Source organism: Onychomys torridus, chromosome 12 (genome assembly GCF_903995425.1).
Source record: "Onychomys torridus chromosome 12, mOncTor1.1, whole genome shotgun sequence".
Taxonomy (NCBI): Eukaryota; Metazoa; Chordata; class Mammalia; order Rodentia; family Cricetidae; genus Onychomys; species Onychomys torridus.
This window is the reverse complement of record NC_050454.1, coordinates 71023135-71048738: the sequence shown is the minus strand read 5'-3', so window position 1 is coordinate 71048738 and position 25604 is coordinate 71023135. Positions and strand designations below refer to the sequence as shown.

Below are 25604 nucleotides of genomic sequence, written 5' to 3'. Positions count from 1 at the left end.
CACTACATAAACTGGGCGTGGTAGCTCACACCTGTCATCCATAGAGAGTTTGAGGCCAGCCTGGACTATATGAGACTCCTGAGATAGATGGGGAGGCAAAAAGTATGTGTTTGTGCCACAAACACCCAACAGGGTCCTGTTACATAGCCCGGGTTATCCTCTAACACAGCGAGCCTGCCTTAGCCACCACGCGCGTCTGTTCCATCGACCCTCATGATAATCACCATCTGATCACAGTTGTTGGCTAGGGTCCTCACGCCATGCACCTCACCTCACCCTCATGTGGCAGGTGCGTCTGCAGCACTGTAGCCTGGACCGCACGCCTTCCCATTTCCCCGTCACTATAGCAACGCTGTCACTCTGAGCCAGGTGTGTGGTCAGCTCTGCCCTATGTGCACTATGCACAAGGATATCCTTCAGCACGAGAGCCCAGGCCTGCCCCGTTAGGACAGTGGTCCCTCATGAAGAGGCTGCACACCACAGCCAGGAGAGACTGGGTGATCCCTGAAACTCTCTCTTGGACAGATGTGAGCTGCCTAGCAGCAGCCTCCGCCTTACGGCTCTAACTAGAACATGGCTCCTCCACACCCCTGTCATGTATACTATGTTAAATTAAATCACATGATACGAAACTTCCCATCAGCCCCCACAAGAACTTATAAAAGTCTGCTTTTTCCTTTGTTTTGGGAATTTGTTCAGGGGGTTTATTCCAAAGAGGCTCATTCCTCTGCCTGCCCTCAACACCCTCTCATTGCATGGCCCCCATCTCTCATTTCTCACTCCTTTGAGAAAAGATTTTTTATTAATTTTAACGCTGTGTATGTGTGTATATTCACATGAGTGTAGGTGTCCAAAGAGGCCAGAAAGAGGGTGCCGATACCCTTTGGAGCTGGGGTTATATAGGCAGGTGTCAGCTCCTCACTTAAGTGCTGGGAGTTGAGCTCGGTTCCGTATAAGAGCAGACTGTTCTCTTAGGTGCCAAGCCCTCTCTCTAGCTGCCACATTGTAACTGTAACTTTACACATATGGTGCACATGTGTGGGTATGTATGTGATGATATATGAGGTTCACACCATCACACTGCCTGGTTCTCATTCCCCTTCAGTAGAATGAATGACTTCTCAGAGCTGTTTGCTGGAACTCTGCTCACCCCTGCTTGAGAAAGGCTGCTGTGTACTTTTATTTGCTTTTTGGGACAATACAATGACTATTGCTTACTGAATAATGCAGGCATATATATGCAGACTCATTATATCTAGCCCCACCAGGGTGATACAATATAGGAGCCATTCTGTTTCCTAAATAGGAACCTACAGTTGGATGGTTACTGATGCCTAAGCAAAGCCTGGCTCCTACACACCCTTGCAATTCTTTAGCCCTTTGGGCCTCACCTACATGTCATGGGAGATAGGGAAGAGGAGGAGGCGTCAGACTGGAAGGATTGGGGTGCAGCACCCCTCCCCACAAAGGTGGAGGCTTTATGGTAATGAGGCCCATGTGAGTGGGTTCAGCAGCCATGTGAAAGGACAAGCTTGTCCCTTTTGTGCTTGATCTCAGGACGCATGTGGTAAGAAGGCCTAGACTCTCCAGCTCCAGGACTGTGAGCAGAGACACTTTTGTTCACCGTGAAATACCCAGCTCTGGGTCTTCTGCTGCACAGCTTGGAGCAGCCGAAGGCGGGTGGCTTACCTTGTATCAGAGGAAGGTACAGGTGGTACTGGTCAAGCTCGCCACTGAAGACAGCAAAAGCCTGGCGCTTCAGCAGCATGGCCTTCTGCTCAAAACTGGAGAAAAGCTTTAAGGAACTGCTCTGCATGTCTGCAATAAACACATCACAGTCAACTCATGGGAGACAATCATTCAATCTGTGAAGCTCCCTTCCTCCCTTCAAAAAGTCTGGATCTCCTTTGAGAACATATAGAAATCAGTCCTGCACACATTTGAAACAAAACAAAACACAAAGCACTGCCTACCTCAGCTACAAATGGCGGTTCGTATCTATAATCTTATCACCTGAGAGGCTGAAACAGGAGGATTGCCAAGAGTTTGTGGCTAGAGTTGGAGTGGTGGCGCACGCCTTTAGTCCCAGCCCTCCGGAGGCAGAGGCAGGTGGATCTCTGTGAGTTCGAGGCCAGCCTGGTCTACAGAGCTAGTCCAGGATAGCTAAGGCTGTTACAAAGAGACACCCTGTCACAAAAAAACTAAAAAATAAACAAAAAGAAGTTTGAAGCCAGCCTGGACTACATAATGATGAGTTCCAGGATAGTTCTCTAGGCCACAGATCTAGACCCTTTCTCAACAAAACAAAATGCCCAAACCCAAATGATAATACCACCAAACCTAACCCTACCCCCAGTAAAGAAACCAAAATGGTTGTTCTGAGGGTGAAAGGCAAACGTTTATTCCAAACTGCCAAGCCTGTCTCCTGGGACAGCAAGAAGGAGTGGGGAAAGACTTCCGGGTGAGAGGGCGGGTGGGGAGAATGACTGACTGAGGGATCCTAGGGGCTAGCATCGACCCTGACGAGTTAGTAAGCACCACAGCCCCAGTTAGTGGAAGAGCACATGTCCCTCTTGCCAGAGGGGAGGAGAAGGGCTCTCTTTGTAGCAGCAGGAACTTTCTTCAAGCCCCTGAGGGAATGGGGGCTTTTGTCTAAAGGCTGGACCTTGGAAAAAAACAAACAATTCATGACACACTATGTCAGGGAATCAGGAGAGGCCTGGGGTGGGTATGGCAGTGCTGGCCTGTCACGTCGGCATTTGGAGGCCGAGGAAGGAGGACTGAGAGCATGAAGCCAGCCAGGGATACCAAGAGAGACCTGCCTGAGAAATCAGAGATCTGCCTTCTAAACTAGGCTGACTTCAGATCTTCTACGACAGGTGTCAGGCTGTGGCCCAAGCCTTCAGCAGCATCTCTGCTGGAAACTGTGAAACACAGGCACTCAAGGCCTGCCAACAGACTGGGAGACTCACTTAGTCCTCTCCAAATCTACACACCCCATCAGCTGTCACTCAGCACCACAGAAGCTTTTGTGAAGGGGCACGGTGGTGCACGCTTTAATCCCAGCACTGGGGAGGCAGAGCTACACAGACCTCTTTGAGTTAAGAACCAAGTTCCAGAACAGCTAGGGTTACATAGAGGGTCCACCCCCACCTGTCTCAAAAAAAGTTTGACATGGCAAAAGCTGATTATGAGGGGACCAGCCCTGAAGTGTGACAATTAATTTGAAACTTACTCATTAAATCCTTAAACATTGTTTTCTCATGAGTCAGAAGATGGTCTATAATGGACTTCCAGCTGGATATGAAAAAGAAGCAAAATTAGTTAAATATGCAATTAAATGACAATTTGATTAAAAGCATCAAGAAAATAACATGCCTTTTAAAGAGCTATTAAAACTGCTCTGCAGAGCTGGAGAGGGGCCTCGGTCAGCAATAGCACACACTGTGAGGCCTGGGACCCAGGCTCAGACCTCAGCAGCTACAGAAAAGCCAGGCCTGGACATCCACAGCAGCAACCCCAGCATTGTGGGCTGTAGGGGGGCCACTGGGGTTTATCAGCTGCTAGCCCTGTTCAAGGTTCAGTGAGAGACCCTGTCTAAAATAAATAAGGTGCACCGGCTGGTGGTGGCGTCGCACACCTTTAATCCCAGCACTCGGGAGGCAGAGGCAGGCGGATCTCTGTGAGTTCGAGGCCAGCCTGGTCTACAGAGGGAGATCCAGGGCAGGCTCCAAAACTACACAGAGAAACCCTGTCTCTCGAAGAAAAAAAATGGTGGAGAATGACTGAGGAAGACACCTGAAGTGAACCTCTAGCACATGTAACCACACTCACCCAGAAATGTAGATAGATTTTTCTTTGGGTCACCAGTTCACAAAAGCAAAAAAAAAACAAAACAAAACAAAACAAAAAACAAAAAACAAAAAGAACAAAAAAAAAACCAAACCAAAACCACAACTTGGAGACTTAACCCACATCGTTTAATCTATGTTCTTTTATGTGGCTCAGTTACCTTTACTCTGTCCTCCCCAATCTGCTTCCTCTCCACTTGGCTGGCGACTCTACCCTCTTCTTCCCAGAGCTCTCTGTCCAGAAGTCCTGCCTACACCTCTCCTGCCTAGCTGCTGGCTGTTCAGCTTTTCATTAAACCAATCACAGTGACATATCTTCACACAGTGTAATCAAATATCTTGCAACATAGAAGTGTACGTACACAGGTACACACACACACACACACACACACACACACACACACACACACACACAGAACTTGGAGTGCATGGGCCAGGAAGCAAGGCAGAAATCTTGCCAGGGACACCATGGGCTCTACTATCTCATGACTAAGATGAACAGGGACAGACCAGGCACCCCCAGAGCCTCCCACCATGCTCCTTACGAATGACAGGCTCTCTCAATCTAGTGTAGTGTTTCTTTGGATGAAAAGCCTCCTCAGGATTTTGAAGGATTTAACATCTTTTCAGCAAACATAGGAGGAACGTGAGCACCCATGACAGGGACGTCCTAGGAGGGGACACTGTCGGTCTGCTTTCATTTCAGCAATGCGAATCATGCAAACCCAAGCACTGAAGACACAGAGCACATGTTTTTTCAGACAGGGTTTCTCTGTGTAGCCCTGGCTGGCCCGAACTCAGAGCCTGCCTCTGCCTCCCTAATGCTGGGATTAAAGCCACGCGCCACCACTGCCTGGTCAGAGCACATGTTTATGGGAAGAGCATTTCTTACTGAAGGCAGGAAGTATCCATCTGAAAGAAAGTGGGGTCCAGATACAGTTCCAGCACTTCCTTCTTCCACGCCCGTTTAGTATAGGCATAACCGCTCAGGGAGCTCAGCAGCTGGGCGCCGGCTCGGAAGCTGGGAGCGTTGTATGCACTAAGGGAAGAGGAGGGCCAGGGTCAACGACTGTCCAGGAACACCACTGGATTCATTTCTCAAAGGACACCTCTCTGTATGTGGGCGGGACGATGCCGTCACCTGTGATTGCGCAGGTAGGGAAACACGTAGTAGAGCAAACGGGAGATCAGTGGTACTGCTTTCTCTTTCTCGTCACTTCGATACACCATGTCCAGGAGGGAAGCCAGAACCTAAAAGAACGAGGCCGTCTGGAGTGGTAAACAAGAGCGCCACACTACAACCCGATGTCTCTTCTAATTTGATCTAGAATGTCCCCCCATGTGTTAAAGACTTGGTTGCCAGCCTACGGCACCACTGAGAGAGGCAGAGACTTTAAGAGGTGAGGTCTAGGGGCAGGAGAGAGGTCACTGGCACCATGCCCTCGCTTCCTGAAAACCAGGAAGCTATGCGCCTCCACACACTCCCACCATGAGGCTGTGCCTCACCACAGCCCAGAGCAACACGGCCAACCGACCGGACTGAAGCCTCTACCATCTTGAGCCAAACAGACCTTCCCTTCCTTTAAAATGAGTTTCTCAGGTATTTTTTTGTGGCAGGTACAGAAAGCTGACTGACTCAGGTCTGGTCTTCAGAACTCATGTAGAGGAGTTCTGGCATCCAGAATGAATACATGCCTTCAAAATGACTGAAGAGGGCAAGCGTTTCCACAAGGGACCCCAAGTCAGGCCCGTATTTACCTCTGCCAAGAGAGAGAGCGCTTGCACGCTGTACACGGAGGGGGCGGAAGCGGATACCATTGCCGAAGCCTCAGCCGCATCTGCTGAGGGAAAGAGCATTTGTTTAGCTCCGAGGCCCAGTCCATACTTCCTTCCTCAGGTACTTTCACTCTGACTGCAGAAACCAACTTCAGGGTTTGCATCACATTCCAGTTCACCCACGCAGAATGTCTAAGTCAGGTTTCTATTTATTTCTGTGACAAGGATCACAACCAAAAGCAAGCTGGGGAGGAAAAGGTCACTTCAGCTTACAGTTGTTATCCTCCAGGGAAGGAAGTCAGGGCAGGAGCCTAGAGGCAGGACCTGAAGCAGAGACTACAGAGGAGTGATGCCCACTGGCTTGCCCAGCCCGCTTCTTCTCCAGTTTAAGGCCACAGGCCAGGGATGGCACGGCCCCATTATTCTGGGCCCTCCTACATCAGTCACTAATTAAGAATGTGTCCTACAGACTTGTCTACAGGCAATCTGATAGAGGCATTTTCTCAATGAGGTTCCTCTTCCTAGATAACTCTAGCTTGTGTGAAGTCATACAACCTCATCAGGACAAAGAATGTAGGCATTTGGATCAAATACACCAGCACCAGCTCACTATCTCCAAGTCCTTTTGGGTGACCAGCCAGCACTGTGGTCTCGATGCCCAGAGTCCATGGTGCAACACGGGCTTTGCTCCCAGTCTACTGATGTCCTTGTCCCAGAACTGACAAGCCCCGGTGCCCAGTTCTGAGCACACGTGACCTTCTCTTGAGCTTCCACACAGCCTCTGCCCCTGTGGGTTGTCCTCCCTGTTTGGGAGCTGCTCTGGGACGCACTTCTTCATCTCCATACCCATCTAGCAAGTGTCCTGTACTCTCCTGCTTCTCTCTCCCTCAGAAGAGCCCACCCAGGAAGCGGAAATGCTGGCCAAGCCCACTGAGCATTGGTGTGATGATGATTTGTCCCCTCTGGAACTACTATGCAGTCAGTGAAATTCCAACCTGAATTTGCTGAAAGCAGACTAATACCGAACGAAGTTAAAAGAGGCCTTCTAAAATGAATATCCATGTATCAATTTTGGTTGATAAACAATGCCGCTTGTTATCTGGGGCAGTTGGTGTTGGTTGCAGCCAGTGACTCAATCCCTCATAAAACTCAGTTAAAGATGTCTCTGACGTACCCCATTCCTTCCCCTACCTGATGTTTTCTGTGCTGTTCAATAAATACAAAGCAAAGTCCTCTGTTAAACAGACACACAATCACACAACAGCCAGACATAGGCACACTCAGACCCAGGGATGGAGTCACAGGACAGCATTCGGGCAAGCACACATTCAGACAGACACCGGACAGAAGACACAGGGAGCATGAAGCAGTATTCAAATCTGGATTCACTCTTGCTTCAGTGACTCCAGGGGAAGTGCTTTTAAAGCGGTATTAGTGACTCAGAGTTGAACTGATGTGTCTCATGTACTCAGCACAGGAGACCTCCCTGCTCATTTTATACATTGTTCTTAAGTAGTCACCTTGCTGTACAGTAGCTCTTTTGAATGTACCCTTCCTACTTGAATAAAATAAAATGTCCTGACTAACATCCCCCCTCCCTTATACAATCTACTTGCCAACCTTAACGATAGATTATGCATTAAAAATCTTTTTTGAGAATTTTATGTATGAGTACTGTACTCACACCATTTCTACCCTCTGTGGTGGCTCCTTAATGAAGGCTACTACAGAAAGTCAAAACTGGTCAAAATACAAAGAAGTGTCCATGGGGGGCACGGTCCCAGCCACTACATCTATAATGGAACTGCTACACCTAAGGCTCAATGAACGAGGCAGAAGAGGAGGTGGAAAGACTTAAGAGCCAGAGGACCAGACACCTGCGGCTTGGTAGTGGCTGAGAGATGTAGGAGGGAGGGTCACCCATAGAACCTCGACAATATGACTGCCTGAATAAACCTGCACCAACACACTGTGGACATGATAATGGGGGGGGGGGTTCCTCAAGGCCCTGCCCCTAGATGAAGACCTACAGGCAATCAATGGCATAGAGAGGGAGAATTGGGGGAGCCCACAAAGGCTTCCTAGTGAGATCTGAGCTCGCTTTACCCAGCAGGGCTCCATAAGGGGCTGGACTGACCGAGAGTGTGGTTACCAGGTGTTTGGAAGGATCAGCACTTGGCTGTGCTAGGGGGAGGTCTTTTTCTCTACTCCTTGGCATTCCTATAAACAGCCCTTTAGAAGAAACAGAAGGGGCTGGTGGGTTTTGATCCAGGCCCTCCCAAGACTATGCTGCTTTTTTTTTTTTTGTTTTTTTTTGTTTTGGTTTTTTGAGACAGAGTTTCTCTGTGTAGCTTTGCGCCTTTCCTGGAACTCACTCTGTAGCCCAGGCTGGCCTCAAACTCACAGAGATCCACCTGCTTCTGCCTCCCGAGTGCTGGGATTAAAGGCGTGCGTTACCACTGCCCATCTCTATCCTACATTTCTATCTGTCTCTCTCCCATCTATTTTTCTATCTAGATCTCTTATCCCTCGCTCCTCAAGAATACCTGGGGAAAAAAGTGGGAGCTGGTCCCCACAGAGAATCAATCTTCTCCAGGGACAAGCCATCAGCTAGGTTATCCAGTCGCAAGTGCTCAGCTCCAAACACATACACATAGGACCAACAACCAAGTAGGGTGTTCATAAAACAGTAATTATAGAAGAAGGTGTTGTGAGCTTGAGAAGGAGTAAGGGGGTGTAGCTGGAGAGGGGGAAGGAGAGGGAGGGATGGATATGATGTAAATGCAGTACTCCGATACGAAATTCTCAAAAAATGAAAACATTTAAATTTTATAAAGATGGATAAATGCGTTTTATGAGGGACTGGATTAGTTGCCATGAGAACAGGTTGTTAAACAGCAAGGCTAAACTAGGTTGGGCAACTGCTCCTGGGTAGATGCTTGCCCAGCATGTGTGAGGCCTGGGACTCAACCAGAACTGTAAAAAAAAAAAAAAAAGAAAAGAAAAGAAAGAAACGAAACCAAGGTGATGATAGTACTGCCTGCCTGTCATCCCAACACGAAGAGAGTGGAGGCAGATGGACTGGGAGTTCAGAAAGAAAGAATCTATTGGTACCAATGTACACAGGGTAAGATATCACTGTCTAACATCTATATCTCTATCAATCTAGAATAGTTGTGTTTCCAATTTAACTATAAACCAAGCTGGCTTTGGAGATGGAATTGGCTCACTCCTTCTCTAAACCCAAGCATATTGATAAAAGAAAAGGTTGAGAGATTCTTCAGTCCCATATCAGAAGAGCCCTCTGGTGTGAGACAGAAGGAAACCAATTATAAGGGACCATTATCTTCAAGATTCTAATTCTCTCCATGCTTATTCTTGATTTCTTGGAATCCTTTCTTACATGTCATGACATCTTTAAATCTAAACCTTCCATTCTGATAAAAAATAAGTTTTTTTCCAGTATCAATCTCTGAAGTCTCCAGAAGGAAGATGGGGCCCCAACAACAACAACTCTACCCGATCCAGAATGATGCCATGGTAATCATCATCATACTACACTTCTTGCCAGAATTTCAGACAATCTTACCCATTACTCTGAGAGTTGCTGCAGAATCTACAGTTAGTCTAACTGAGATTTAACTATCTGAGCTTTCTCACAATACCCAGAGATACCATCGCCCCCTAAACAACAGGAAGCAATTCTAAGAAAACGACGCCCCTTATCCCTAAGGTTTCATATTTCTCAGGGTTATGGATAATGGTTCTAGGGTTGGGGTGGAAGAAACTGTTAAACTCAGTACTCTCCTTAAGGAAAGAAAATATGTTTAAAAAAAAAAAAAGGAAAAGAAGAAATGGAATGGATAGGTATAAGATATTATGGTAGACTACCATATACATTAGTAAACAAATTTAGTAATATAACAGCCTTTGCACTGTTATGAATTCTTATATGTTGATACAAATATAAACCCTTTATATTCCTATTTAAGATAATTTGTATATTGATACAAATACAGAACTATGTTTGTTATATTGTACACATATTTTTACTCTTATTTGAAATATTTGTATATTGATACAAATGTGAATTTATGTCTGTCATACTGTATGTATGTTCTACTTCTGTTTAAGATATTCTGTATACTTATATATATTTAGGATTATTATCATATTGCATATTGCACTATACATTCCTACCTCTGTTAAAGATATTTTGTGTATTGTCACAATTTAAAGTCATTGTCCTTTTACTGTACATTTGCTTACAAACTGTTTGCCTTGTTTACATGAAGCCTTAGTCCTTAGGTTGTTTAGGTAGATAAGACTTATAGAGTTATTGTCACCTATGCTTGTCATCTCTATAATTATGTTAGTTAGGTTATCCAGATTTATAAATACATAGGTCAGATGGACAGGTAATCCTCAAACACTTCATGGACCTAGAGAATATGGCATTTAAATAACTTAGAATTCTGTTGACGTGAGACACAATTGCTCCTGGCAGCACCAATTTGATCCCGAGAGAATGTTGGGCTTCTAAGACATTTCCCATTTGGAAGTTTGTCTTCTTGGCACAAAATGGCCTACTGGGCAAAGAACTGCCCTTGCCTCAACTGCTAACAGTACAAATGCTCTCCTTTCTGGACAAGTGGGACACAAGGAAAGCAACCACTATACTTTGCCAAGACAGGGTAAGATGGTCTTTCAGAATTCCTGCTTCTGAAAATGGTCTGTCAGATACTCTAGGCATGTAGCCAATTTGAATGCACCAAGGACGCTGAGAAACATTAGATGACTGTCCAGGCTGCTAGCTGTCTCTGTCTACTCTTGCGAGACTCCCGAAAGTTGCTTGCGTCCCTCTTCCATTTCTCAGGTATTATTATATTCCTTCTCAGGTCTTTGATGAGGTTGGAGATTAGCAGTTATAGTTACAACTTAGTATATATACATATATAATATCTTAGATAGAATATATTATGTATTAGACTCAGGTTCTTTAGAATAGGACACCTTTTGGAATGATCTTTGTAACATGCCACCTACCCACGCTCTAGACTTCCCTGGATTTTACTATGTGTTTTTTGCTTGATATTGTTTGCACTTATTATAATTCCAACTTATCTAAGTCATTATCCCTCATTACTCCTGGACAATATTTGATAACCATCTCTTTGTGTATAGTCTTGTATTAGGTTAGAACTTTCTTATTTAGACAAAAGGGGGAGATGTAGTGGATAGCCATCCCAGCATTGGCCTGGAAGTTCCAACCCCCAATTGAGGCTTCGGTAATGGTCGCACCCACAAGGCAGGGCGGAGAAGGATCGGAAGGGGAGGTACGCTTGGTTCCGGGACGCGGGACGCTGGAGGGAGCCGGAGCAGAATTCTCCAGAGAACACCGCCGGACTGCACTATACCTTTGCCAGACCCTGCAACCTACCCCTTCATTGTAAGTTACCCCACAAAATAAACCTCCCTTTTAACTACGTGGAGTGGCCTAAATAATTTCACCAATATGTGAGGCTAGGCTGGATTGTGTGAGAGTCTGCCTCAACAGCAACAAAGTCCCTAAATCAAAAACAAAACAAGCAAGCAAGTGAGCAGCTGGAAGCCATCAAGAAGCCAGCAGCAAGCCACAACATTCTAGAGTCCTTACTGCTAACTGGCGAGATCCTGAGACCCAGCTTTGAGGGGTCCTGAGCATCAGTCCTCCTACCTCTCCCCTGCCTCTTCTCTGCTGGCCCCACCCAATGCTGCCCCCCCCCCCACCATCCTGACCCTGGCCAGACAGGTTTCCAGACGTCATCCTTCGGATCCCTGCTCTACCACCCTACTTCAGTTACTCCCCCCAGAATCTATTACTGTGCGGGCTGTTTTCTCAGCTGGTGACTTCTTGCTCACCCTTGAGGGTCATTTTCTCTTCTCCTGACATCTCACGTGTAATGCTAACTGGCCTCTCCCATTCTTCTCCAAGCCAGAAATCGCAACTGTCCTTGACTGCATTTTCAGACATCTCACCTCCAGATCAATGGCAAACCTCGCTGGTCCTGAGCTTAGATCACTTCTCTCAACTAGCTTAGCTGCCAGTCAGCACTTTTTTTTGTGTGTGTGCAAACCACTCTGAAATTCTTTTGACGGGACTACTGGTTTCTGCTCTTGCACAATGTACCCAGCCGTGACAAGTCAAAGTGGAGGTTCCTGATGATGGAGTATGGTCGCATGACTGCTCTGACTAATGGGGCCAGGGCTCTATGCCAAGCGACAGCCTTCAGTCTCTATCTCATTTCTGAACAATTCCATCAAGACACTGTTCCTCGCTTTGAGAGACTAGGAGTTAGGCAGACTCCCTGGTGGGCAGAATGATAGGGAGAGGGGCCATGGCTAGGAATAAAGGTGGTGAATTTCCAAGATGGCTGGCTTCTTCCTCACCCTCCTGATTAAAACAAAAGCCTGGCAGCTTCTGTCTCCCACCAGCAGGCTGCTTGCTGATGGACTAGGCAGTCCACACAACAGCTGCGGACCAATCAACCAGCCGTCTGTCTTCAAACCGACCAGGCCTAGTGCAAGGGAGGAAAGCTCTTCAGAGGTTTTTAAACCCTCAGATGAGGCTTGTCCTTCAGCTTTCCAAGCCCCCCTCTGCTGTGCGAGGTTTTCTCTCTGCTGTGTGCGTGTCCCCCCCAGACGCCTTCAACAGCTGATTCTCTCTGCTGTGTGCATGTCCCCCCCAGACACCTTCAACAGCTGATTCTCTTTGCTGTGTCCAAGTTCCCCCCCTGCCACCTTCAACAGCTGATTCTCTCTGCTGTGTGCATGTCCCCCCCTGCCACCTTCAACAGCTGATTCTCTCTGCTGTGTGCATGTCCCCCCCGCCACCTTCAACAGCTGATTCTCTCTGCTGTGTGCATGTCCCCCCCAGACACCTTCAACAGCTGATTCTCTTTGCTGTGTCCAAGTTCCCCCCCCTGCCACCTTCAACAGCTGATTCTCTCTGCTGTGTGCATGTCCCCCCCTGCCACCTTCAACAGCTGATTCTCTCTGCTGTGTGCATGTCCCCCCCCCCCCGCCACCTTCAACAGCTGATTCTCTCTGCTGTGTGCATGTCCCCCCCAGACACCTTCAACAGCTGATTCTCTTTGCTGTGTGCATGTCCCCCCCTGCCACCTTCAACAGCTGATTCTCTCTGGTGTACTTGAGAGCTCTCTGCTGCTGCTGCCTGTTGTACTTCAGATTTTTCTTGCTTTATACCCTTTAACTGGTAAAGAAGACAACCCCTATCAAGACCCCTAGACTGTATCAACTGGGGCTGGAGAGACAGCTCAGTGGTTAGAGCACTGGCTGCTGTAGCAGAGGAGCCGTCAATTCCCAGCACCCACACAGCAGCTCACAACCATCTGTAACTACAGCTCTAGGGGATCCAACACTCTCTTGCTTCTGTGGGCACTTGGCATACATGTGGTGCACAGACACACGTGCAGACAAAACCTACAACACATAACTGCTGTGGGATATCTTTCTGTATGCTGTGAGTATGTGTTGCTCTGATTGGTTGATAAATAAAGCTACATTGTCCTATGGCAAGGCAGCTTAGAGGCAAGTGGGAAATCTAAGCAGAGATACAGAGAGAAGAAAGGAGAGGAGGGGGGAATGCCAGCTGCCGCCCAAGGAACAAGATGCCAGCAGACTGGTAATGCCGTGGACACGTGGCAACTTAACTTATAGAAATGGGTTAAGTTATAAGAGCTAACTAGAAAGACAGCCTGCCATAGACCATACAATTGGTAATATTAAGCCTCTGAATGATTATTTTATACGCAGCTATGGGACCAGAGAAACCTTCCAGCTACACATAACAGACAGACAGACAAACGACACTTGTCCTCCAGTACGGGTGTCTCAACTTAATGCAAGGGTGCCCCTGAGCACCTGCACACCCATAGCAGCACAAACACGTCAGGTGGAGGGGCGCCTCACTGCAGAGAGCTTCCTATGGACAACACGACCCCGGCATCTGCCTGTCACCACAGCAACAGATGCAGCCCGAAGCCGAAGTGCTGAGTGCTGCTGTGGACTTCGCTGAGTAAGGCTTGTGGAGAAGCTGGGAGTGGGTCACAGTACTGCCATCAGGTGGAGCGGAGTGCCTGGACAGCAGTCGGGCACCCAAAGAAACAGCCACGGCAAAGCAGGGGTGCATGGTCGGGGTGGGGGTGGGGCGCTCTTTCCCCACCACCACAGTCCTAACCCCAGCACCGGCTGGGAAAGCATGGCTGTTGGCTGGCAGCAGCAGGGGAGGGGCTGGATGAGAGCTCAGCCAGCAAGCGCTTGTGCAGCCGTGAGGCCCAGTTGGACTCCCAGAACCGTGGTGAGAAAAGCTGGGCACCGCGTCTGGCTCGTGTGGCCACAGTGCTGGGGAGGCAGAGACAGGTGGCTCTCCGAAGCCCAGGGGCCTGCCAACTTGTCCAATCAGCAAGTTCAGGCTCCAGGGAGAATACCTGTCTCAAAAAATAAGGCAGGGGACCACTTCTGAAGAAGACTGAGGTCGACCTCTTGCCACACCCACACCACCACCAGACCACGTCACCACCGTCACCACCGTCGTCACCACCGTCGTCACCACCACCACCACTACCACCACTTCCACCACCACCTCCACCTCCACCACCACACACTAGCAGAGCCACCCAGTTACAGCACTATCACTAGGGACAAAGCATTACTATTTCTCAGCTATCCAGCAGCTGGATAGGACTAATGGGCTGAGCGGCCAGGTCTGTCCCTCCTCGTTCTGAGAATTCCTATTTGGGTGGCAAGACATACCAAGTGGCTCCACTCCCTTCAAACAAAAGATTTTTATTTTTGTTTTTAATTACATGGATAAGTGTGTCGCTAATGAGAATTTGTGCATGTGAGTGTGGTGCGGAGTTGGTCAGAAGAGGGCATCAGATCCCCTGGCACTGGAGTTACAGGCAGTTGTGAGCAGCCAGACAGGGATGCTGGGAACAAAATATAGGCCCTCTGCAGGTGCAGAAAGCACTCCTAACTTCTGGCCAATCTCTCTGGCCACAGGCTCCAGGCCTTTCAGTCCCGCCCTGAGTCAGCCTGTGATTCAGAAAGAGCCACCCAGAGTCTGCAGACTTGACTCCACTTAAGCACTGGGCTTGGATGTGCCCGGAACCTGCTACTGAGCAGAACTTCTCACCTGTGAGGTTTTCGTTTGTGTTTTGGTTTCTCATACACCAAGACTCACTTCTACGTCCTCAGCTCCCTGTGCCCACCTCTGCAGAACACCAACCTGCACACCCCAAGCAGTTTCTCAGTGCTGAGGCTTGGGGGTGATTTGAGTGTCCCTCAGGGCTTTATGTGTTCAACTGAATCCCCAGCTATGAGGTGTTCAGAGGATGAAGAAGTAAGCCAACTATGGTATCCTGAGGTGAGGCCTTCTGGTGTGACTAGGGCTACATCAGGTCATAGGGTGACATCAACTTACTTCAGAACTGTACCAGCAGGGAGGATGCCACCAAATGTGACCCCATAGGCTGTGCCCCCAGAACCACAAGCCCAAATCAAACTCCCTTCCTTGGAACAGCTACTGGCAACAGAAAATGGACTAGCACACCTGCCTGGAAAGACCAGCCACACAATACAACTCAGGGACAGACATCTCCCTGTCCCTCAACCATAGGGGGCCATGCCCTAAGATCTGCAAGGGCAACCCACACTGTGGCTCCAACAGCATTTATTTTCCTTGGGGCTCTTGACTTCTGCCCTGGGAAGCACTGGTTACAGCAGCAGCCCCAGCACGTCTCAGCCTTTGGCCAACATCAAGCGTGCACAAGGCCATGGAAGCCTAGGAATGAGCTGGGATCACACATGCTGGCTGATTGCTGGGTGTTCTTTCCACACACCTCCGCCCCCTACAAAGGCAAACCACATGTTCTCTGTTTCTATCACCAGGATCTTGTATAATTAGCTTGTATAATTGGATGTTACTCTGGAGACTCCCATCTAGGTTCAGAAGTTGACTATGGCAGCCTGTGTCCGTGGCATCCCAGAGATTATCAGACTTTCTCGCTGGGATCCCCAGGGGCCACACTGGACTCCTATAAGTGCCTTGCTCAGCCATGGCTGGGGAAGGGAGCCAAGGAGGAGACCCACAACAGGACAGTGTGACTTTGGAGCACTCAGTCCTAAATGGTGATATCTCAACCAAACCCCGCCACGCAGGGCTCAGGGCTCAGTGCCCAAGAGGAGGCAGGGGTGGAGAGGCCAGAGGGGATGGATGGATGACTCCAAGGAAGTGGTGTCTCCCAGACACAACAGAGTGACACACATATAAAGTCACACAGACTGTGGCAGCACAGGGCCTACACAGGCCCAAGCCAGACAGTCTCAGTTGTGAGAGGAGGAAGTGGACACAATTCCCACCCCTCACCAGAAGCTTCTCCAATTGACATCAGCTCACCAAGGGAAAGCTAGTTTTCTCCAGTGGAGTCTCCCTGGGTATATTAACCGCACTTAAGGGAGGCCCACACCCATGAGCAGGTGGTCAGCACAAAGTGCACTCAACAGTAGTGCTGTCTCATATGGCTTTGCCTGAGCTTTTGTTTTTTCCTGACCCTTGCTTGTATATTATTGTTTACTACAACTTTTGTTTTTATGGTTTTTGTGGATCCGTATATGCTTGTGTGTGTTTCTTATGCTTTTTCTTTTTCATTCTGCTTTCTTGTTTGTTTGCCTGTTTGTTTTCTAAAGAGAGAGAGAGAGAGAGACAGAGAGAGAGACAGAGACAGAGACCATGGAGTTGGCTGGGGTGGGGAGAATCTGGGAGGAGTTGAGGGAAGGGAAACCATGATCAGAATGTACTATCTGAAAAAATTATTTTCAATTATATATATGCATAAATATATATGTGTATACACACACACACACACTCACATAAAACAGGCATGAACAGGTGCAGTCACTTGGCCCACAAGGGCATGGATTCGGGGCATGGATGGGGTGAGAGCCTGGACCCATGAACAGGTTAAGAAGGCAGTGTGCTTGTTTATGTGCTTAAAGTGGGTTTTCATTTTCCAGTGCCAATGATAGCTGATGGGTACAAATGGCGCACATTGGCGATTACAACCTGATGTTTCAATGTATGTCAAAACTGTGAGGTAACTGTAGTCAGGCAATTAACCTCACTCCCATTCCCACAGATCCTGTGTACTTCCCTTTGTGCACACGAAGAAGACCGAACACTGTTGGGAGGAGGTCAAAAGAATGACCCATGGTGAACAACGCCTTGGGGAACCGTGAGAGAGGCTCCAGGAAAGGCGGAGGGTGTTTATCTCAGGTGCATTTTGTTCCCTGGATTGTTCTTGGACATGATTTCGTGCCTCTCACAACAAACATTTACATCCAGTTTACAAGACATGTTTACTCTTGTTGGCTGTCAGATCACAGCTATAGAACCCAATCTGATGAAAGGGTGTGCTGGGTGCTGTCCTCAGGGCACCCTGAATCTGGATATGGCCTTCTGCCTCGCTTTCCTGCTCTCCCAGATGTAATCTACAGAGCGTGCCAGGCAACTGTGTTTAACTGATCTGTCCTGAGAAAGTTCTGGGAAAGGACGGCTCTGCCCGTATTTGGCATGTGCTTCCTGGCATTTATTTACATGTTTTTCTCTAGCCAAGAACCTTCCTTGATCATCGCTTTCTTTGTTTCATTCATGTATAAAGCACACTGAAACTGAAGTACAATTGTCTACAGCGTTACACTGTAGTCTGCCCCATTTTTTCAGGTCCTCAGACCCCAGGTCTCTCTGACAAAGAACTGCACAGGTCAATGAAAGGCCAAAGAACACCTTTTTCTCAAAAAACCAGAACTCGGGCCCCTGGCTGAGGCAAGCATTTCTTCCGAACCCTCCTCCACATACCGTGAACATCGTCTTCAGCATCAGACTCTTCCAGAGAGACCTGAGGCTGGGCTCTCACCTCCAGGTTTCTGCTCAGCCAGCTGGTTTGTTCCAAGGAGGAGCCAGCAATGGTCCCTACTGCTTCCAGGATTTTCTGCGTGATTTCCTGGAGAGCCAACAGAAGCAAAATGGGATTTAGTTAAGAAGAAGGAAAGCTAACGTCCAGTAAAAACAGGATACAGGCTACCATCGGGAACCACTGAGGCAACGTTAGACTTTTTCAATTATTAGACTTAATAAAAGACTCTCTACCTAAAAGATACCAAATAAAACAGTGTGATTCTGACTGGCCACACTCCAAGTCTTCACTCAGCGCCTGGGGCTAATGGCTGCTGTTCTCTCCCAGCCGGCAGACATAAGAAACAGAGCTCAAAGTCAGCAGGACTGATAGGAAAGCTGTAGCTGCACCTTTACTAAGCTGCTGCAACAGCCCTACCACGCTCGGCCAAAAGGGGACATGGAGTCACTCACGCTGAAACCCTCCTCACTGGCATGGTGGTGACCCCCCCTCTGCCTTAATCCTCACGCGGAAGCAAAGCAACATGGACCAACTGCATTCTGCTCCTATCGGGTCTCCCCTTGCGCTCCTGACAGGGAGAGCCTCTGGGGCCATTTTAGCCTTCAGTTTTGTTTTCCTGGGTCTTTCTCTGTCGGCAGAACCAGCGTTCTCTGCTTGGTACGCTGGGACACTTACTCTCTAGTTCATGGGATGAAGTATTGCCTTATTCTAGAACCACAATAAAGCCAGTCAAGATCTTTCTAAATCACGCTGTGTGCAGTAGCGCATGCCTGAAATCTCAACACTCGGTAGGCAGAGAGGAGCATTTGGCTGGTGCTACACAGGGAGACTCTATCTCAAACAACGCTGTTCTTCAGATAAATGGCTCTAGGTTTGTTATTTGCATGAGAAATACAGCTTTCAAGAATATAAGAAACAAAATTAAGTAAATAAAGTTGGCTAGACTGGGATGAAGTGAGCAGCCATTTACAATTAGGAGCACTGTCAGACGAGAGTCTGGTCAGGTTCTAGGCAAGAGCATGGTGCAAACATGAGGACCTGAGTTCGAATCTCCAGTACCAACATGGAGGGCTGGGCATGGTTGAAAGCATGCCTGTGACCCCAGCACTGCTGGCCTTGCTGGAGGCCAGTCTAACTCCAGGCTCAGTGAGAGGCTCTGTCTTAAGGGAGTAAGGCAGAGAGCAGCTGAGGAAGACAGCCAATGTCCTTCTTTGGCCTTAGCATGTGTGTACATGGTGGAACACACATGTGCATACACCATACACACAGACACACACAGACACAAAAAACAAGCAAAAAACTACCCTAATAAATTATTTAAAAAGGAGATACACACACACAATGTCTGCATTACAACTGGTGTAACCCAGTTGTTAGAGGATGGCATGAAGTGCCCTGGTTTTGATCCCCAGCACTGCACAAAGCGAGATATGGCACACACCAGCAATCCTAGCACTAGAGAGGTGGAGGCAGGAGGATCATGAGTTTAAGGTCTTCCTCAGCTACAGAGAGTTCAAGGCTAGGCTGGGATCCATGAGACCTTGTCAAAAAAGAAGAGTCTGGTCAGTAGCTAGATTCACAGGATGCCTGAACAGGTTCCGACCACTATCACCACGTGTCACCAAAGAAGAATATCAGTGTTCTCTGACATCTGAGAATGTAACAACCCTAGTGTGACGTGAAGATCCAGATTCCTCAGGACTGATGCAAACCCTGACAGTGGACGGCTGGGACGATGCAGACCCATGGCTGCTGGCTCTTGGGTTGTTTACACTTCCCTCGACAGCCATTTTGCCATGGCTGTCTGATCCAGTATCTTTATGGATGTCAGGGAACGTGAACTTAGAGGAACACTAGTTTCTACTTGTCCAGAAGTTCAGCCATCATCAGTGGCGTCTGAAACCCACAGCGAAGATCTCTCACCTCTACTCAGACACAGAAGTTTGGTGAAAGGGAGGCACCGGGGTCCTCACCTGGCTTGCCTTTCCTGCTGACAGGAAATTTCAACACCACTGTTGAAACCAGAATCGCCTGAAGAGACAATACATGTTATGCTAAAGATATCTCAAACAAGGATGTCAGGGATGGTACATAAACTGTGTTTACTCATGTTGGGCCAAAATGACCTATGACCTGGAGTTCCAGTTCTCTCGTGAGTGAAAGTTCCTGAAGAGAAGCTGTGTCTGCCATGAACAGAACTCCAGGGAGGAGTCTGTGTCTGCAGAGACTGATGGACTGATGGGACTTTCAGTTCTGTGGAGACACTGGAATTTTCCTTTATCTTGGGCTAGTTTTAGCTTCTGGAATGGCCATTCCTTGCCCAACTCTGTATCTGAACTAACAGCTTGTGATGATAAATAAAGACCTCTTAGGAGCTATTAGCTCAGCAGAACACTGGCTTCCACCAATCCAGGAGCTAAGGGTGTCATCAGACAGCGTCCTGGGTCTATAGAATAGCTCCTCCATCTCCTTGTACCTGCCTCTCTGGTACCCACCCATGTATTTTAAAGTTGTTTTCATTTATGACTTTCTTTGTTCTGTAAATCTGTAAAACCTTCATGACACTGCTTCTGAATTGGAACATGGGATTTGGGGTAACCTAAACCTGTGTTCCGGGGCCATGTCATTCAATTGCTCCTGTGGTGATATCATGTTCCCCAAAATATTGTGCACCCTAATAAACTTATCTGGGGTCAGAGAACAAAACAGCCACTAGATAGACATAGAGGCCAGAAAATGGTGGCACACACACCTTTAATCCTATCACTTGGGAGGCAGAGATCCATCTGGATCTCTGTGAGTTTAAAGCCAACCTGGAAACAGCCAGGCATGGTAACAAGAGCCTTTAATCTCAGGAAGTGATGGCAGGAAGCAGAGAGGTATATAAGGTGTGAGGACCAGGAACTAGAGCTGGTTAAGCTTTTAGGTTTTGAGAAGCAGTTCAGCTGAGATCCATTTGGATGAGGACACAGAGGCTTCCAGCCTGAGGAAACAGGACCAGCTGAGGAACTGGCAAGGTGAGGAAACTGTGGCCTGTTCTGCTTCTCTGATCTTCCAGCGTTCACCCCAATACCTGGCTTCATGTTTGATTTTATTAATAAGACCCTTTAAGATTCCTGCTACAGACTCCAGTATACATGATCCCTTGTTCTCTTTAGGATGAGAGCTGTGCTTTTTCACACTGAAACTTCTCATTGCTAAGCCTGGACAGCACCCCTCATAAACCCACCACACAACTTTGCTTATAAAAAGAAATTCTTTGACCTTCATGTATAAATCACTCTGAGGATGTCCCTTGGAAGCCACAGCATGTACACAGCTGTTGTGAGGACAATAAACAAGACCCACCTCTGAGAAGCTCTTACCCACACTTACCTTCCCTGAGAGTCCCTTTCTCCCCTGAGCCTTGCACTTAGAATCTGCATTGCAATTTCTCTTAATAAGCTACAATAATATGTTACCCTGGTTTGTCCTAAAATCTTTCTGTGTAGAAGCCAAGAATCCTGGCTTGCCCGGACGCAGGTTCCAGGGAAACAAAATTCCTCAGACTAAGCTGGTGACAGTGGAGCTGTGCCTCAGTCCCCAATGCTAACACTTCCACCAATGTATCTGAAAATGCCTCGAGTCTTGGATCTCTGAGTTCTGTAACCATAAAAACTTCATGATGCCATCTCTCCGCTGGAACATGATATTGAGGACAACCCGAAACTGCTCCCAGGCCACAGTCACTCTACTCAGCTCACTCCCTCTGAGGTGAGAGAGGTGCTCTGTGTGACCCTGCAGCACTGTACAAGGGTCACAGGCCTGCACCTGTGAACACAGCTGCACTACCTGTAAGAACACATCTGTCGTAGAGGTGAGAGCCAGGTACCCCTGGCAGTCAGCTGGTGGGTAACTTGGGTTCGCCCAAGGTAATGACCAAAAGGAAAGGCCATAGCAGGGACTGCGGTTGAGAGGCGACTCCAGGAGTCTGCTGAGCGATGGGTGTGACACTGACGTACTTCCTGGTATACAGTTCTGAAAATTCTTGACAGCGATGAACCAGCCTGCCTCCATCTTGGGCTTAGTAGCCATCTTACAGTAAAGACAAACTAGGTTCATTCCTGTTTACGACTGACCTCTGTTTCTCAAGATTGGGCTAGGCCTGTAACCTTAACTACAAATGGTTGGTTCTGTACCTCCTGTTCCAGGAAAGGGTAACCATGTCTTTGTTTCAGAAAGTTATTATAACCATCTTGCAGCACTATCTTTGTTTCAAAAGGTTCTCATGACTGCCTTGTTGGGACTACCCTGCAGTCATGTCTGTCTCAGGAGGCCGTTATGACTAACTTGTTATGCTCATGCTCTGTTCCTGGAACCCTGCCTATTTTGCCCACCAAACCCCCATTTGGAAACTGCTTACTGCTGAGCCTGTAGAAACCTTGTCTCCCTTACATCTGATGCTGACCTCTCAATCCCCACCTTAGGGGAGGCAGCCCGTGTACATTAATTTAAAAAAAATCTTGCTTTAATTAATTTGGCCATGAAGGTTTGGGTTGGTGGTCTTTCTCATCGAATCTTTGGGGTTAATAGCTAGCACTCCCCAACATCCTTAAAATACAAGATGTTAAATGTCCTTCTGAATGTTAATAATCTGACCAGTGTCTGGGAGTCCCTAGAGGGCTTCAGGGTAGGGGCTGCCATGCAAAGATCAAGGCGGGAAGAGACGGTTGAAACTTCCAGCCCTGCCCCTCAACCTCTGGGGGTGGGTCCGAGAGTTGAACTGACCACTGACAGCCAGTACCTCCGTTCCTTCATTCGGGGCTTCCACAGCCCTGCAAGGCCTGGGTGGGGGCCTGCAGACTGACAGCGGGGTTCCTGGAGGACCGTGTTGAGCAGTGGCTCTTCATCTCTGGTGTCCTTGGTGACAAGCTGCAACTGTGCTTCCAAGCTGTCCAGTTACAGGCGGGATTGGGAACCCTAACCTACAGTCCAATGAGACGTTTAGACGAAGTCACCCGGGGCCGGGCAAAGTGGCACAGCTTATGATCTCAGCACTCAGGAAGTTGAAGTGAGAGGGCTGCCCAGAGAATGAGTCTAGCCTGGGCTACGTAGGGAGACTCAGTTTCAAAGAAACAGAACAATAACACCACCACCACCAGCCCCCCTCCCCCACAACCTGTGATTAGCTTGTGATTAGCATCTAAGGGACAATCACTGGTAATGAGCCCCACAGGGTGACAATTAAGGATGGAGAACACTGGTCACTGCATCCCTCTCTCTCCATCTTGACCCTCTCTGGCTCTGCATGAACCTCTTCATTTTCTTGCAACATGACAGTGGATAAACATCTTCATGACATGGGCCTCAAAGTATCACTAAGCAGCACCAACTGTAATACTGTCTCACCAGAACCAGTCTGTGCCCCTCAAGTGAGGACAGCAATATGAGCTGAGGATCGAACCCAGGGCCTTGCGCTTGCTAGGCAAGCACTCTAGCACTGAGCTAAATGCCCAATCTAGCAATATCTTTTTTTTTTTTCCCCTGGAACTCACTCTGTAGACAAGGCTGGCCTCAAACTCACAGAGATCTGCCTGGCTCTGCCTCCCGAGTGCTGGGATTAAAGGTGTGCGCCTGGCTAGCAATATCTTCTTGAAGATCGCCCACAGAACTCATACTGATGCCACGGCCAGACCACACCTTAGCCAGGACTGCCGTGACCATCTCTTGCCCCTGCCTCAATTATTTGCTCTACATAAACCTAAAGTGCCTGTCAGGGCTCCAGGGATGGACTTGGGGCCACCAGAGCCTTTGCCTGCCCTTTTGGCTGGTGTACTGGGACCGGTGGCTGAGCCTAGCTCAACTGGGGATTCTAGTAGTTTCTTTTCCCTTTGCTGTGTCCATGCATCTGACAAGAAATAAGGCAAGGGGGAGGGGCTTTCTGGCTAACAGCTTGAAGGGATGGCTCGTGGGGAGGACATGGTAGCCTGTGGAGGCTAGCTGGATGTTCCCCCCCTTCATCTCAGGAAGCAGAGAGTGAACCCAAAGATGATGTCAGTAACACACTTCTCCAGAGAGACTCCCACTCCACAATCTTCCCAAACAGTGCCACTAACCAGGACCTTGATTTTGGCATACACGCCTGGGGAGGGCTGCGCAAGGGCTTTCCCGGCTTGCACAAGGCCCCGGATCCATCCCTCCTCCCCCACCCTGCAAAGAAAACAACCAACAGAGTAAGAACCAGTTATGCCACAGTGCTGTGATGGAGCCCTAAAAACTGGGAACCGTCTTTAAAAACCGTCCTTCCTAGTTTTGGCTTCCTATAGTTATATGATGTCTAGAGAGAAAGTGGGCTGCCTCTGGAGTGCTGGGCCTCACCTCCCAGACCCTGGCTGTGCCAACAGACTCATCTCAGTAACTGGGGCTGTAACCAGGGCTGGCAGCTCGACTTCCAGGTGTGTCTGCTGGCCGTGGCTCCGTCCTTTCTAGAAGGTACATCACTGCTTTGGGCAAACCAGAGACAACTAAGAATTTCTCTCCACCTATTTTAACCAAAAGTATCCATACATCCACTTTCCTATTTATATAAATATATTAATTACTTTGTGGGCAAGTGTTCTAACCCAAAGCCAGGCCTTGTGGCAGGAGCCTCTAGGTAGACCTCAGTAACCATGAATGGACAATTCTTGATGGTGTCACATGGATGTGTTATTTCTAGAGTTGATGCTGATGGATCACTGGCCTGGGAAAAAGAGTGTCAGGAGGTAGACAGGATGAACTGCCTAGCAAATCAGACAAGCCCATCTGCCTAGAAGATTCCCAGGTCAGCCAAGCAGCCTGGAGAAGCCAGAGACCAGCTGAGCTGCCTGGAGAAGCCAGCGACCGGCCAAGCTGCCTGGAGAAGCCAGCGACCGGCCAAGAGGCCTGGAAGAGTCTCACATCAATTGGGCTGCCAGGAAAAAGATACTCAACAACCCTGGATCTGCCTGCAGGCTGTCAGTGTGCTCCAGGTTCCCAGCTGTCACCCATGCTGGGGTGGGCTCCAGTGATGCAGCTGTCTCTGAGTGATCTCTGCTCCTGTAACCCCTCACCCATATGCCTGTACGTAACCCCAATAACACTCATTAGTTCAGCAAGTGGGACTTCGGTGGGTCCCTTCTCTTGGTCTGTCATTGTTCCTGTCTGGGGCTAGAGGATGCTTGCTCATGTTTCTCAGGAACAGCATCACAGGACAGATACAGACTGAATTCTAGAGGGTTCTAATTAAGTGCTATATACTTATCAGAATTTTTAAACTCAAGAAATTTTTGTTTTTTCTTTTCTTTTTTAAATTAATTAATTTTTTTATGTATATGACTGCTTTATCTGCACGTATGATAAAATTCCTGGCCACTCCCCCAGCTACATGACCGCACATGTGCGATCCAGTAGCCAAGCAAGAGGCTTAGTCATCCCAGGGCCTTACTTCCTACATAATCCATGTACGTGATCATGTAATCTATGCGCATGCATGGCACAGCTAAGCCCATATGCACATGTGCAAGGGGAATCTATAAAATCAAGTTCCATCTAATCCCTTCTCTCTTCTCCTGCACAATCATTTCCCATAGGCCTAAGCACCCCCTTCTGTCTCCTTCCCCTAATAAACTCTTACAGTGGGTTTTGTCATACCTTGTGGCTTTTCTTCAACAGTAAACAGCACCGCTTAATGACTAACACAGCGCCACATAATAACTAACAATGTACACCTGCAATCCAGAAGAGGGTACCACTGAACTCAGGACCTCTGGAAGAGCAGCCAATACACTTTGATAGGAATTCCAACCACGCCCCCATGGTCGTGCATGCCCAGTGGGACACTTAGTCATCTCCACCTAGTCATTTCTGGGTCATACGTCCTACGTAACCCATGCCCCATGGCTACATGGTCACATAATCACATGGACGTGACCACATGATCTACGTGCATGCGTGGGCCTGTGTGTGCAGGTGTGTCCAATGTTCCCCCACTCTCTTTCTCACA

General features: G+C 48.3%; 1 protein-coding gene across 9 annotated transcripts in view; it reads right to left on the bottom strand.

Moving 5' to 3' along the window:
* The window catches only part of Dop1b (DOP1 leucine zipper like protein B), a 106779-nt gene that overhangs the window by 4490 nt on the left and 76685 nt on the right, over positions 1-25604 (bottom strand). For 5 of the 9 annotated variants that reach the window (XM_036203373.1, XM_036203372.1, XM_036203367.1 and 2 more), the window contains 6 exons: positions 17545-17689; positions 5610-5692; positions 4993-5102; positions 4744-4890; positions 3236-3297; positions 1690-1818 (listed from right to left, as the gene is read on the bottom strand). In XM_036203373.1, the coding sequence (XP_036059266.1) occupies positions 1690-1818; positions 3236-3297; positions 4744-4890; positions 4993-5102; positions 5610-5692; positions 17545-17689 (676 nt within the window). Of the gene's footprint in view, positions 1-1689; positions 1819-3235; positions 3298-4743; positions 4891-4992; positions 5103-5609; positions 5693-17544; positions 17690-25604 lie in introns of those variants that run through there. The other 4 variants (XM_036203369.1, XM_036203371.1, XM_036203374.1 and 1 more) reach the window with 3 other exon arrangements.